This window comes from Apium graveolens, chromosome 7 (assembly GCF_009905375.1).
Source record: "Apium graveolens cultivar Ventura chromosome 7, ASM990537v1, whole genome shotgun sequence".
NCBI lineage: Eukaryota > Viridiplantae > Streptophyta > Magnoliopsida > Apiales > Apiaceae > Apium > Apium graveolens.
Genome location: NC_133653.1, coordinates 71,401,030 through 71,416,928, shown reverse-complemented (window position 1 = coordinate 71,416,928; position 15,899 = coordinate 71,401,030). Strand labels below are relative to the sequence as shown.

At 33.0% G+C, this 15,899-nt stretch overlaps 3 protein-coding genes across 4 annotated transcripts; 2 read left to right on the top strand and 1 right to left on the bottom strand.

Annotated features, from left to right (window-relative positions):
- Positions 1-5,000: 5,000 nt before the first annotated feature.
- Positions 5,001-5,549, top strand: LOC141672858 (histone H4). Its single transcript, XM_074479548.1, has one exon. It carries the CDS (start codon positions 5,057-5,059, stop codon positions 5,366-5,368), a length of 312 nt encoding a protein of 103 aa, XP_074335649.1. The 5' UTR covers positions 5,001-5,056; the 3' UTR covers positions 5,369-5,549.
- Positions 5,550-5,698: 149 nt separating this feature from the next.
- Positions 5,699-6,691, top strand: LOC141672857 (cytochrome P450 714C2-like). Its single transcript, XM_074479547.1, has 3 exons — positions 5,699-5,928; positions 6,056-6,282; positions 6,413-6,691. Exons 1-3 carry the CDS (start codon positions 5,868-5,870, stop codon positions 6,689-6,691), a joined length of 567 nt encoding a protein of 188 aa, XP_074335648.1. The 5' UTR covers positions 5,699-5,867.
- Positions 6,692-6,861: 170 nt separating this feature from the next.
- On the bottom strand, positions 6,862-11,240 carry LOC141672856 (dammarenediol II synthase-like). 2 transcript variants are annotated; one of them, XM_074479545.1, is made up of 16 exons: positions 10,992-11,240; positions 10,701-10,889; positions 10,426-10,515; positions 10,141-10,335; positions 9,798-9,882; positions 9,352-9,707; positions 9,035-9,268; positions 8,544-8,666; positions 8,368-8,466; positions 8,203-8,262; positions 8,051-8,097; positions 7,832-7,975; positions 7,558-7,735; positions 7,264-7,341; positions 7,080-7,166; positions 6,862-6,999 (listed from the first exon to the last, which is right to left on the bottom strand). In XM_074479545.1, exons 1-16 carry the CDS (start codon positions 11,193-11,195, stop codon positions 6,886-6,888), a joined length of 2,283 nt encoding a protein of 760 aa, XP_074335646.1. In that variant the 5' UTR covers positions 11,196-11,240; the 3' UTR covers positions 6,862-6,885. The 2 variants fall into 2 exon arrangements, with proteins under 2 accessions (XP_074335646.1, XP_074335647.1); XM_074479546.1 differs by lacking the exon at positions 10,992-11,240 and having other exon boundaries at positions 10,727-10,865.
- Positions 11,241-15,899: the final 4,659 nt, after the last annotated feature.

Genomic DNA, 15,899 nt, shown 5'->3' with positions numbered 1-15,899 from the left:
CTCGTCCCCTCGGGTGTTGATCATATCAATTAAGGAAGTGTACCTTGACCGAATGAGGAATTTATTGGACTTTCTGGCCACATTCATCTTGGCCAAACGGGTCATTTTCTTATCAGCCATTTAAAAAAAAGAGGGCACATAAGGAGACAATTTTAAAACGCAAACTATGCAAAAACAAGCACAAAAAGTAAAAGGAGAAGTCTTACCTGAAGTAATGCTCCTAAAAAAGGCTTTGGGGCATAAGATACTCCGACTTACTGTTATTGCTCTGAGATTCTTAACAGAAGAAGAAAGAAGAAGAATTTAGAAATGAGAAAGTGAGGAGCAGTAGACTCTACTCACTCCTTTATATAGGAGAAAAAGTGAAGTTGAAGGGACAAAAAGCCCAGTAAGGATAAAGGCCCAAAGAAAAAAAGCCCATAAATGGAACATTCCAGAATATTCCAAGGAATTCCAAAGAAATTTCTGAGAATTCTAGAGAATTCTAAAGAAGGTTTTTAATATATTAAGCCCAGATTAATAAGAGGCCCAATGGGAGGCCCAAATTCAATTAAGATTTGGAAAATAGACGGCCCAAATCCAATTAAGATTTGGAAAATAGAAGGCCCAAATCCAATTAAGATTTGGAAAATAGAAGGCCCAAATCCAATTAGGATTTGGAAAAATAGAAGGCCCAAATCAAAGCCCTTAAAAAAGATAAGGCCCAAACAAGGCCCAATCTAAAATTGGATAAGAATGAAGCCCAATAAGACCAGGATTGAGGTCAAATTTCAAGTCGTGAATTCTGCTCAAATTCTTTCGAACAGACACCCCAAAATTACGGGTATAATAGACCAGGATTGAGGTCGAATTTCAAGTCGTGAATTCTGCTCGAATTCTTTCGAACAGACACCCAAAAATTACGGGTTTGATAGACCAGGATTGAGGTCGAAAGTCAGACCAGGATTGAGGTCGAATTCCTGAATCAAGCACAATATTTTTCAAGAATGGGTGCAGAAACCTAGACTCAAATCTAGGTCGAAGAATCGACTAGGATCCTGGTCGAAACCCAGGTCGTGAATCCTAGTCGAAATCTAACGACCAGGAAGCAAATAAGCATAGAAGTCTCGACTAAGATCCAGGTCGAAGGTTCGACTAGGATCCTGGTCGAAATCCAGGTCGTAGATCCTAGTCGAAACCAAACGACAAGGAAGCAAAGAAAGACACTAGTTTTTGACCAAAATCCAGGTCGAAGGTTCGACTAGGATCCTGGTCGAAAGCAAGGTCGTGGATCCTAGTCGAAGTCCTTCGACCATGATTGCAAAGCTGGCCCAAAATTCGACTAGGATCCAGGTCGAAATTTTGACTAGGATCCTGGTCGAAAAAGGGCTGAAAATTTGAATATTTGTGAAAGATTGCAGAAAATGTGAAAAAATCTCGGAAAAAGGGGAAAATTCCTGAAAATTCCTGAAAAATACCAGAAAATTCCTAAAAATTGGGAGAAAGTAAGAAAATAGAAGGGGAAGTTTTTAAACGACCCTGAAGCCACATACAAGGCAAATCGTTGTAAGCGTGTAGGTCGATCCACACTTTACGCAAAACGATACCCTTGAAGGGAATGAACGAACTTAACTTTTGCGAAATCTTATATGGTTTCCCAAAAGTTGGGGGGAAAATAATAGGGATAAATAAATCCTGATTATGTAACTAAATATTACATTAATTATACATGATTTGGGCTGCCAGGCCCAATAAGAAGATGTATGACATTCAGACCAAAAAGGTTAACACATTGATCAGACCTGATGGACCAGATCAGGCCTGATGGAACAAAGAAGGCCCAAAAACCCTGAATATTAATTAATTTCGTAATTAATTAATAAGGGAAAAATCAGCTACTGAGAAGAGTCCCAATAAGGACATAAATCCTTGCAGATTAGCCTCTAAGGGACCTAGAAGGATAAGGAATCAGTTTCCTACTATATAGGACTCCAAAATCCATTCTAATTCAGAGACTTGCCTACCAAGTCTCCTAACCTAAGTCCTACTATATAGCCCTTTACTTTTGCTTGAGCAACTCAAAGTATTTCTATTTACAATCAACAGGTCCAAATTTCTTCTTGCTAGAAGCTGTGTGAGTCATGTTCAGTGAACTTATTCTATAATAAGCACCTACATACTAGCTATAGTGTGACCACACAAATGTCTATGAGAACCGACATCCTTCATAATGAAGCAAGCATAGTATGTATCGATCTTTGCGGATTACTAATTACCAGTTAGTAATCCTACGACCAGGAAATATTTAAGTTCAGAGTTATCATCTTTTAGGTCTCATTATTATGATCTCATCATAATCCATAAAAAGCTTTACTCTAAATTATGGTATATCTTATTTAAACACTTAAATAGATAAAGCCCGCAATAAAACCAAAACAAGTCTTTTATTAATATCAATGAAATCAAAACAAATTACATAAAAGTTATTCCTAAATCATCATACATGATTGGACTTAGGACACATATCTTTCAGGTACTTTATTCTTGAGGAAAATCTCTGATTTAAAGAATTCTGCAGTTGTTGACTAAACTTCAATTGACCTTCAGAAGTGATTGATAAGAAAGTAGTGCACTAGTTAGAGTAGTATCAGTTTTACTAGATATACAAGAACGAAATGAAGATGCGGTCAGACAAGTGGGAGATTGTTGGTCTTTTGTGGAGTCAATTAATTAACTCCACGAGAAATATACTTTTCAGATTCAAATTAGTTTATGAATTAGTAAACTTTTTATGTTTGGATATAATTTGAGTTAGACCCAATTTGTTCTATAAAATCATAACACAATGCAACTCTGAGAGATCAATACAAAATTAGTGCGATTTATGGATTACGAATTTTTGAACCACATAATTTTTTGTATTATAATATTATTGTTTATTTTGTTGTTCTTGTTTATTTATTTTGGATTTTATTTTCATTTTATATTATGCATAAAACGAATAAAATTCCACTCCCCTGTCTCATTAATAATAACACCTTTTTTTTATATCCCAAAAAGTAATGACCACATTTCTTTTTAAAACAAATTAAGTAATATACATATTAAATTATTAAAAACCTTAAGTTAAATTTGTTAACTTTTACATGATCGTTAACTGTATGTTTTTTAATTGATGAACAAGATTAGAAGAAATGGACAAGAATATCACCATTTTATTAATTAATGTCCAAAATGTCACTATTGAAAACTAAGACCCAAAATGTCCCTTAAAACAAGTCAAAAACGCTACACGAGATAGTGTTTTGTTTTTTTTATTATTATTTAATACCACAAAGTTACTTCATGTAGCATTATTGTTCTTTTTTTTGTTATTTTGAGTTTTTTATGGTCTATTGTTTAGGGCCCCGAAAATATCACTTAATGTTACATTTTTGACATTTCTTTTTAATTTAATATTTTAAAATTTAACAACATACCCCAATTTAACAAATTTTATTTTTTTATGATTCAACAATTCACTTTTGGAGTTTAGAAATATTAAATTTTGAATAAAAAATTCAACGATTTAGGGTTTACAGTCTTTAGGCCCTAAACCCCAAAACCTAAACCCTAAATTTAAATTAGGATTTAGGACCTAAATGCCATGAATCCTAAAAATCAAAAGTGTAAACTTTATATTAAATAATTTAAAAATTTAAAGATGCAAACTAGTTTAATAATTTTTAATATTATAAGGTTCACCTTTTGAGTTTTAGAAATATTTAAAATTAAATTAAATAATTTAAGAAAAAAATTCTAAATTAAACAATTTATTATTTTAGGATTCAACAATTTTTTATTTGGGTTTAAAAATAATTTTTTATAAATAAATATTATGTGCAAAATGCTAAATGAAATAGTATTTTGGGGGCAAAACGCTAAATGATATAGCGTTTGATGGCAAAACTCTACTCTAGGTCACTTTTTGAACATATCGTTTTTTAAAAAAAAAGAAAAAGAAAAAGTGCATAACGCTACATGACGTAGCGTTTTGGGTTTTTTACCTAATTACTACACGATGTAATCTCTTGAGTTGATATTTTGGGATATTATTTTCAAAAGTGGTATTTTAAATCATTTTTTATGCCAAAATGACATGGAGGGCCATCACCGTATAATTAGTCGGAAGGGGAAGGGGGAGTTGTTTATAAATGAATCTAAAGTAATTGGACCAAGGCTTCGCATCAGAGTTGTAAAAAGCGGGAATCAGATTTAGTCGGTGGAGGCACTGTTAGGGGATAATCGGGGATTAATCGGAATGATTAATCAGATTATTAATCATAACTAATTTAATATTTTTTATTTATAAATAATAATACATGTAATTATTGTACAATTTTAGTTACATATATAATTTTTATAAATATTTATACAAATAAATTTAAAATATGAAATATTATTAAAATAAATATAATTCTTAAAATCTAACTTATGAATTGATGTCAATTTATGATGAATAATTAAGAAAATTTATTTATTTAATCATTTAAAGTAGTAATATTTATACACGATTATTATTTTTTTATACAAATTTATATATTTTTATTTTTTTAATTTTTCTAAATATTTTTTCAAATTTTTATCAGAAAGACCAATTCTTGACCAATTAACTCAATTTTTGATCAATTAATCCGAATTTTTTCGATTTTCGTAAAAAATAATTTTTAACCTAATTTTATGTGTTCAATTTACCACTGAACAATAATTATCCGCCTATTAATCGCACAACGTTTAGAACACTCCTTCGCATTACACATTGGCTTTTAGCCAATAGTACCCGCTAATAGTACCCGCCTTATATTTTCATATTCAATCCGTGTGCACTCTAATCAGCTAATCAGATCCACCTATATGGTATCACACGGATCACAAAGCTCAACCGTACGATGAAACCTTATCCAACGATCATAAACAAACCCCGCTCGTACCCTGCTTGAAAACCCCCAAATCTCAATCTATATAAACCAAACCCACACTTATCAAAACCAAACAAATCAACTCTCAATTATTTAAAATCAAATTAATTTCAAAAGAGATGTCTGGGCGTGGAAAGGGAGGCAAGGGACTGGGCAAAGGCGGAGCGAAGAGGCACCGCAAAGTCCTTCGAGACAACATCCAGGGCATTACCAAGCCTGCTATTCGAAGACTTGCTAGAAGAGGTGGAGTCAAGAGGATTTCAGGTCTCATTTACGAAGAGACTCGCGGCGTGCTTAAGATATTCTTGGAGAATGTTATCCGTGATGCGGTTACTTATACCGAGCACGCTAGGAGGAAGACTGTCACTGCTATGGATGTTGTTTATGCACTTAAGAGGCAGGGTAGGACTCTTTACGGCTTTGGTGGATAGTTCTCATGTTAGGTTTTGTTGTTACTGTTGGTATTGGTTTGTAGATCTTAATGTTTCTTGTCAATGTTTTATGCTGTTATCAATTAAGATCAGTCTATTTACATGAATCATGATTGTTGGTTTGTTACAATGTGTAAACCCACTGGAACTGTTGAAGATCAATTAGTTTACTTTTATTTTATGGAAGGTATAAGCTAAGTGCAATATTTTGTACTGAAAATGTTGACAAATCTTTATGGTTTATGACTTGAAAATTCTAACTCGGTTAGTTGGAGGTTGTGGAATGAATTTGTGGTCATGTTGTCTGTGTGACTGTGCCAAACTGATCTACTTTTTTCTGTAATTAGTAAAGAACATCTTTATCGATCACCAATAGCAATGTAACCATTACCAATATAGTCAATGTAGACTCTAGCGAAGAAAGGTAACATGAAGGAAACAATACCATGGATACAAGGAACTGGAATCAGAGGCGCTAATTTACAATTCGACCGACCCCATGTCACTTGACTGTTTGTCTATACTGCTTCCTCATATCGGTCAATGGACCAAGCAATTTGGTATGTTTGATCCTTCTACCTCTAAGCTTTTAATTTTTATAAATCTGACATTCTTTGCTAATACAAGTTTGCGGTTGGGAGTTCTCATCACTTATGCTTTAGAGATTAATGTTAATGTCAATGACAGGGAAAACTTTCTCTTTTGCCTTGGGAAAGACACAATTTTTGTATATAGGAGACGGTGAGTTGGTGCAAGAGATAAGTCATTGCAAATCATTAGACTTGGGGAAGCCATCTTACATGCATAAGGAACGCGGACCTCTACTGGGCAAGGGTATTTTCACGACGAGCGGAGAAGCTTGGTTGCACCAGAGAAAAACCATTGCTCCTACTTTCTATGCGGACAAAGTCAAGGTTTATTTACCGTGCTTAAATAACATTTAGACTTTTTATTTAAAACACAGTGAAGTGTAAGCGCAGAAGAAGCAGCCCAAACGTGTTTAAAATATTGTAAATTAACACTATATATGTCTTAATTGATCAGAACATGCTTAGCATAGTGCTTGAATCGGGGAACACACTTGTTAAATCATGGGCGAAATTGGTTGAAAACGAGAGCGGGATTGCTGATATAAGAATTGACGATTATGTGAAGACTTTCACGTCAAGTACATTCTCGAATATCATGTTTGGCAGATATGAATCTACAGAAGAAGTCTTGTTTTCCAAATGCAGGGATCTCATGGAAGTTTCTGGATCACCGACAATAATAGATGGCCGTCCTTTCTACAGGCGAGGAGCCCCAGGCTCCATAAAAATTTAGTATTTATGTAGAAGAATTTCTGGATTTTGTTTCTTTACAATCAGTACTCACTAAATTGCAGATATTTTCCAACCAAGATACATAGACAGCAATGGAAACTAGAAAAGGAGATATACCGGATTATTAAAGATATTGAAGTATTGCAGAAATATGTTCTTGAAACCACCACACAGAGGAACTTGAGCTCAAAATATTCAGTTGGACAACCAAACATGTTTACGGTATTCTGCAAGTGCCCATAAGGGATATATGTTTCTATACTCTGCATAGTGTAGCATACAATTCTTCATGTAGACTCCTGTGATTTCCTGTAATTTTGCATCAAATATTTGTATTGAAACTACAAAAAACGAGAACAAAAGGAAAGGCGAGGGAGAACTTGATCTACCTGCTGAGGAAAATCTCCATTTTCCATTTGTGCATTAATCAACAACTTTGCTGCTCTATGTAATGGGGTCGGATCTCTCTTAGCCTGGTTTTTAGTAAGAGGAAAGAAAGGTATAAATAATCCCAATGAACTATTACTCTATAAATACATTTTGCTGACAACTACATATATTAATACTTTCCTGTCCGCCACGGATGAGGCCAAGCATTGCCCAAGATGTTTGCACTAAATTTGTCCGATCATCCGCTAACGGAACAAATTTCTGTTAAAAGAAAGCATCGAGATAAGCAAGGAGAATTGGAAAGAAGTATTACTGAACTGTGTGTGGCTGTAGGCGTGAGGATTATTAATATTTTTTATCCTTTTTTAATGGTTTTTACTTGTGATTTGTAGAATTGGCCTTCGTTTACTTATAAACAACAGTTTAGAACCAGTTTCTGTAAAATGGCATAATTAGTGATGCACTGTAAGCAAGTACCTCACTTGGACATGATTCAAAACTCTCTCCCCAACCACCCTCTTCATTCTGCGTCGATATGAAAAATTGAACACCTTTGCGTACTGCTTCACTGTTATCATATGTCTTCCCAACTGAGGCTAACCCTGATAGCGCATAATATGTGCCATACAAAAAGCAAATGCCCCAGTAACCATACCTGTTGAAGTTTGTTTTACTTGCCTCTATTGCTCTACAAAAATACGTTTATATTTAAAAATATAAAGTTTGTAAGTATTCCAAGAGCAATACTCACCACGAACCATTTGGATATTGCTTTCCTTCAAGATACCTTACAGCTTTTGCGACAGAAAGATTTATTTCTTTTGCTTTGTAACCTTGGTGCAAATTTCTAAATGCTACTAGAGCTTGGATTATAGAGGCAGTGCATTCAACATGCCTAAAATATGACATCATCATATTTATCAGTAGTTTCAAAGGGAAGAAAATGAGAAAACTAGGATAATGATCTTACTCTTTTTCTACAACAATATCAGCAAAAATCTCTGAAGGATTCAACATCTGGGGGTAGAAGAAAATTTTCAAGGTTTAACCGTCAGAGTAAAAGTTGAAGTACTTTATCAAGTCAGAAATGTAGGTCATTTGAGAAGTTACCACAAAGATTACCTGCAAATATGGTTGTGGAACTGGTGGCTCCCAAACAGCGAAACCGCCACTGTCAGGACTCTGCAACAAAGGAGAAAAAGGATCTGATGATTAATCTTAACCAATTAACTCAGGTACTATTTCAAATTCATCTATATTCACAAGAATAGATAAGTTTGTTCATACTTGTAGGTAGAGAAGGACATCTATGGCATCATGTAATCTTTCTACATCAACCTTATGTCCTGCTATTTCCTCTGGCATCTGGGAAAATAACAGTAGACACTGCAGGGAGAATAACAACATTTATTTAAATATCTCAAAAGTGAATTGGCATCACTACAATCTTATAAGTGATATACCTTCAGTGCTTCAGCAGTGCAGTCAGAGACAACCCACCCCTGGTCTTGATCTGAGAAAGTCCACGATCCTTTAGTGAATTTACGACACATACTTTCAAAATCTCCGGATGGATTTTCTTTTACCTAAAAGTTTAGTTACACGGTACACATTTAACAAACACATACTTATTGGGAAGAATATTGAGTTATTTTCAGTAAGCATTCCAAAACATTTATAAAAAAATACTTTAGCATATGCATTTTGAAATTTGCAGAGTACACCCCAATAGTATTAAACTCATTTTCAGATTGCAACCCATGGGCACTTTTGCATTATCTCTCTCAGTTACCGTTAGTTAACTTTGTTAAAATTGTTCATTTACTCCTAAAGCATAGACCTACGGCTCAAAGATAAATAAAAAATAGAACCATTCAGCCATAGGATTAATCATATGCTAATAGAAAATATTCTAACGAATTTAAAGGACACGAAAATTTATGTAGGGGAAAACCTGTGATTCTTTTATATAGAAATGTGCCTTTTTGAGAGAATCTCCATATTCTTCAATCATATCAGTTGCCATGATTGCTTGAGTTGCAAGAACACAGTCCCACAGTTGACTACCAAAGCTCTGCATTTTCATACCATCCTCAGCCAGCCACAAGTAGTCAGGAACTCTAGCAAGGTGGTGTTTAAACTCATCGCCATTAGGATTCTCAGCCCACCAGCACATCATTTCTAAACTCTGAATTAAAAAAAGCCAAAAGGTCACACAGTTTACCGTGCTAAATTTCATTTTCAAGACTTTTATGTTTACTATGACCTAACCTTTTCTATGCATCCATGGGTTATATATCTGCTCGCTTCTGCTCCATAGCGCATTAGTTCCATCGCTCTTTTCAGACCTCTCTTTCGTATTTTGTTAAAAGGCCAGCAGTTGATGATTGGTTCACTGAGGTAGTGAAGTCCATCCCATAGCAGATCTTGTACAAAGCTATGAGGGTAATACAGATCCTGTTTGCAGCAGTTATGCCTCTGCTTGTTCCAATTTATATCTTCGTAAGGAATCAGGTAAATTTCTTGTCTTAAAGTTAACACAAGGTCAGTGATTGGTCCATGATATCTTCTCCCATACAAATAGGACATGGGCATGTAACCTGTACGGCAGTAGCACCACATTTTGGCTGCAATTCAACCACAAAACTGAACTTCATTCCATATTTCACCTTCTGGACTAGAAAGGGGAAAAAAATACCGGTCTCACATTAAATTACCTGGATGAAAAGGAAAAGCTGTGGGAAACAACCAGAACTCTGGGGGTAATGGGTTACACCCTTCCCACTCGTAAACTCCAAGAACCTTCCAAACAAAATTACCCAAAAATACCACAAGTTTAAGAACAATAGACTAAAACACTTAAATATCACACGTGTATAAATAGACATTTTTAGAAAAAAATTCTAGAGTTGTAGTGATACACAAGTCCATATGCTAATCAAAAGTGAAATTTGGAATTATCATTTCCAATTGTGGCATATTATGATCACAGAAACATAATTACGCTATTGTTGTAAAGAGAAAGGTCTTCACTGGCCCTGCTTATAGCAAAGCTATTACCGAGAGATAAGTCTTTCCCCAAGAGGGTATAGAAGATGCACCACCATGATCTAGGATCCACTTTCTTGCTCTATCAACTGCACCATTCCCGTCATTTGGTCCCTCTCCGAGCAACCTTAGTGCGATATAGCTGAGCGCTGAGCCCATCATGGTGCTGTGACCCTCAATATAGAGACCCCATCCGCCATCGTTGTTCTGTAAAAGACATCACTTGTTTAACTATTTAAAGTGATCTAGACCGTAATCTACTGCATGTAACCTATAATAATAAGCTTTTAATCTTACTTGGTGATTGTATATATAACGAATTATCTCCTTCCTGTGTTCTTGAGTTAGAACTACATTCATTGTTCCACTGATGTACAAGGCAATAATCTGCAAATTTTGTGATCCAATAATTAGTAAGATAAATGTATGTTGTCAGCAAAAACAAAAAATGTGAAAGTGAATCACTTATTACTCGTGAAATACTAGTTAACAAATTTCATGATTTAATATTCTTGCAAAGATCTGATAACTTCATTATTTCAAATGCTACGGCTACTATAAGTAACACTTACAAGGGGCGGTGTATAAAACATGGAACCTGCATTTTCAGCTGGCCAGTGTCCGTCGTGTGCTTGGATAGCACGATTTAGGCGAATAGCTTTCTTCACAGCTGTGGTTGCTGCTTCATAGTTCACTTCTTCGTGTTCTCCTAGTTTGACTGGTTGTAGGCTCAAAAGATCAATCCCATTCTCCTTGATAAGCTAAGCATGATAAATGAAATCATCAAAGCTTGGCGCTTTAAGCTAACAACTCGAAAGCTAATATACAAGGCATGAATAGTAAGAGCAAGTTCTGTTAGTTACCTGCATCCTCATAAGCAGATCGCCACAGGCGTGAACTCCTTTCTTCATGCAGTTATATTTGAAGAAATCTCGAGCTCTTTCAACCTCTTGTCGCTCTTCTGGTGTTCCTGCATCTGGTTGGAATTCCCATATCTGCCTTCCAACAAAGTTGTTGGTGCTATACAAATATGGTTTGCCACCCTCTGCAATCTTTAGCTTCCACATCTTCTGTTTGCTACTAATTTATGCTAAACCTCGTGGAGTGGAATACTCTATATATAGACGTGCACCTTCAACTATCAAACCTCCTGTATGTTAATCAGATCTATTACTAGTTTCTAGTAGTTAAGGCAATAGTAGTTGAATAGTAAGTGGTTGAGCACTTGGGGAGTTTTCAGATTTTCAGCTTGTTCAAATACCAAACCACCTGTGTGCTTCATCTATACTTATCTTGTGATGTAAGAACACAAGCCATTACTATTCTTATCTATTCTTATGTGGAAAACTAATTTCTCAAAATCATTTCCTGAAGTAATATCTATTCTTTCCATTTTACACAACCTTTTACACCCTAAGAACTCTTCCTTCACATCAATTCTTATATTTACTGCATAAAATCTCAGTTTCACGGTTACTCTCTCGATTTCTTACATAACCTGTGTTTGTTTTAGTTCCATTTAACATATTGCAATATTGCATGCCAAAGCTGCTGTTATTTGCTCAAAAGAACTCGGAATTCTATGAGTACGAAGTGATGGCCAAGATTATAATTAAAGGCTTATATTATGCATTTGATGCAATTATTTCTCGTACTTGAATCATCTCTCAAAAATTTATTTAACTTGTAAATTCACATGGATTGCGCTCAACTTATAACCAATTCTTAAAATAAAAATTTAGAACCATTACAAAATAAGGAAAAGTCTGGTGCACAACCCTATAATTTAAGTAGACTATCATGATTTAAACCTATATACATGTTTTCTGCATCGTTGTGTATGCTAAAAAATATTTACAAAATATAATTGCGCAATTCTGCTGTAGAACCCAAATAAATAAGGCAAAATTCTGCAGTTGAATTCTTACCTAAGATATATAGGTTCTAAGGATTGTTAGGCTAAGGGTTAGAAACATGACCCACAGGGCCGGCCCTGAGCGCAAACAATACAAGCCATCCCATGGGGCATCTATCCTGTTGGGACAAATTTTTTAAGAAAAATGACATTAGACAATTACTTATGATGACCAAAAATTCCTTAAGACTTAAGATCTCCCCTTTCTATGGACTTCGTCCCTATGGTCTACGACTTATTAGCCTCATTTTGGCTGTGAAATCCACGTCCTCCTCGTCACTTGCCTTACCTTAGTCATACTCGAAACTCCGTGAAACAACACACCCGTTCACTAACTTAGCCTCATCACATAGCTTAATTCTAGCCAAAGTACGTGCCTCCCGTTCCGAAAATCCCGGAAAATGACTCATCTGTAAAATAGATAAAAACCAAGGATATAAAGATAGAGAAAAAAATAACACATACACACAACAAAGAAAAAGAATCTTCTCGTAATGGCTACGATCGCTACGATTTTGTAAGAGATATTTCTCCGGTCATCAACATGAAAATTAAAAAATTGTGCTTTTAAATTTGAAGTGAATTAGGTCGAATCTTTTTTCAACTATGTTACAAAAATGACTAATTAAGCTGCTTATGTGATCTATCGGAAGGAAATGCTAACATTCTAATCTTAAAGGCCTAATTAAAGATTTTGTTAGCAAAATGCGAGAAAAATGATCTTTTGACTGGTGAATAATCATTAATTTTGTCTTATAAAAAATGGGTTGTTTTTTTGCTAAGTTAACTCAGTTAGGGGGTAATTTTTTTTAAAATGGCATAGGGTATCTCAAAATCAGGTCGGTCCTGGTGACCCAGTTCATATACAACATGTTAGTTGTAAAATGATGGTCATCGTGATCATAAGTACCTTGGCAAGCTGAATTGTGCCTGTCTTTTTTTTTTGGGCAACGAAACACAAGTTCGAAACATATGTACATACAAAAATTTATCTATTTATCTATCTGTTATATATAATAGCTCAATGAATCGATCCCTCGTCTTCTAATTGCTCTACACAAAATCATGCCACCTAATCATAAGTGTTTTTGTTCATACACATTAGATATGTTTGTGTATCTTGAATAAATAAATATTTGATATTATATGTTATGATACTAATAAATAAATTTTAATCATCTTTTCATCCTTTTTCATTATATATTTGATACTTTGTATTATATTTTTATATAGTATAAACTAGTAATGTTTGATATGTAGTCAGCTTACATATTTAGCAGAGTGTTGTATTAGTAGTAAATGTTTTCCTTATCGTACTCCCTCCATCTTGTTAAGATGTATACGTTTGGTTTGAGAACGGAGGTTAAGAAAAAGTGGAATGTTGTAAGAAAAAATAAGAAAAGTGGGTAAAGCGGTGAGACCAATCAATATTTAATGTATAAAGTTGGAAAAAGTAGTGGTTATAAGTGAATGTAGTTAACTAGCATATTAGCTCGTGCGAGACACGAGTCATTTTTAAGAGTTTTTTTATGCATCATGCAATTATAATATTCATAAAACAACTCCAACATTATTTTTACATAGGCTCTTAAGTCCAATTTTAAAAAAATGGAGATAATATCTCTCTCCAACAAACTCCCTATCCCTCTTTATAATATTAGAATTTTCGAATGCTTCTTCACTTTTAGAGTGAATACCCCCTTCTCAACTATTATTATATTATATTTTTCTTACCCGTCTATTTAACATAAATGACTTTAATGAGTAAAAAGATAAATATAGAGTGAGTTTAAGGAGGATTGTTGGAGAAATTGTTTGATTTTGACTTCTAAATAATTAGGAGCTCATTATTTATATTATTTGTAGTGAGCAAGGAGGTTGCTGGAGTTCCTCTTAGTTGTTTTCTTATTTGTAAATGTTGTACAATGTCTAATTTATATCAAATACAAATTGTTTATTTATCGATGTATTTTATTTTCATACAAGACATTACCAAATTACACAACGTTTCTAATATAGGTCATTAAGAAAAAAATATATATTCTTGTTTGTGTTGCATAATTTGTATTTAATGAATGAATATAAACAGAGTAGTCGGTGTACGTTTAAAACGAAACGATTAAATTTAATCTGTCGAATGCCGTTAGTATGAAAAAAGTTGATTTTAATGAAAAATGTTAGTTTTTAAAATTGAACTTATGTATGTATGAGAAGATGTTAGTTTTTTATTTACATTATTGTTAATAAAGTAAGATTAAGTTATATGTGTGTGTTAGCATGTAAATTATCGTATGTTATATTTCTTAGTAGATTATAACTGTTTCAATTGTTTATATGCTAAATATCTTATTCATGTATATGTATAATCATTATTAACATCTAGTGGGGCAATTGATTACTTAAATAACATGCATTTGTAATTATCAAAAATTAAAATTTTAATTTATATATGGTATTCACATTATCACTAATAGACAATCCATATCTATTTTTAACGCAATCGAGTATCAATCATGGTTGTAACATAAAAATAGATTATATATTTTTAAGACTTATTAGTGATATTCACGATTTTTTGTTTTATAAATATCAGTTGAACTGGTTAATTCCTTCACATTATTGAATAATATATTTTTTTTCTTTAAATAATATAAAATGCATTGAATCAAATGCTACAATATAGTATATATATAATTTTTATTTGAATAATTCAAAATATTAAAATAATTCATAATATTTGTACAATATTATTTTGATCAATGAATATTGCTTATCTAAAAGATTTTTTTAAAAAAAGTTAGTTTTTTAAAGGGAAAAATGAAAAATAAATCAATTTAATATATCATCATAGTTTTAATAAATCTCGTGAGATGTTATATTAAATTTCGAATATTATTAAAATCGGGACAAGTCTCAAAAACAATAATGCGCTACTGGTGAAGTTAGTAATTTTAATACAAATAATCAATTGATTTGATCCTATAAAGACCTCAAACACTTTAATTTATATTAACATAATATATTAAAAAAAATCACATTATTGGTAAGATATTCTCGCCGAGCTTGTAATTTAAATTTACTAAGCGTAGAATGTGATTATGTTTTTTCGGTCGGGTCATGTAGTCAAATTTCGAGTATTTTTTGAATAATGAGCCAAGTTTTGATTTCAAATTCGAAATAAACTAGAATGTATTGACTCATTATAATTTGAATTTATCTAAATATATAATACCAATATATATTATTTATATATAAACGATTCTCTTTTCAATATATTTTTTAAAAATTATATATGTACATTTTAATTACTTTTTATAATAAAAAATATGTTATAAAATATATAAGATATATTTATAAACTAAAAATTGATTAATAAATAAGATTATAATCCATTTATGTATTATGCCTAACTTTATATCTGGAATTGAGTCCTTCAAAATTAACTGTACAAATATTCAAGTAACTGTCTTTTTTTTGCGGAATTCAATTAACTATCTTTAAAGTTAAATAAAGTATTCATTTAGTATACTTATATATTATGTGTATGAAAAAAACACATCTGACAATATGGTGCAGTGGTATGAGATTGTATAGATGAATGAAATATCTTGAGTTCGATTATATAGAATTGAGAGGGACGTACCAAAAAGGAAATTATATAGAAATGAACGGGACAGAGGGAGTAGACATCTTCGTGGATAGAATCGAACACGTGTTTGACAGATGTGTATCCATTGACCCAGTTTTTTACGTATGTATGAGTGTAAGTGTTATTGTTGGTATGATATCTATAATATAGATAAACCTTAAATTTAACCATGATTAAAAAATACATATATAATTCCTTCACACATAA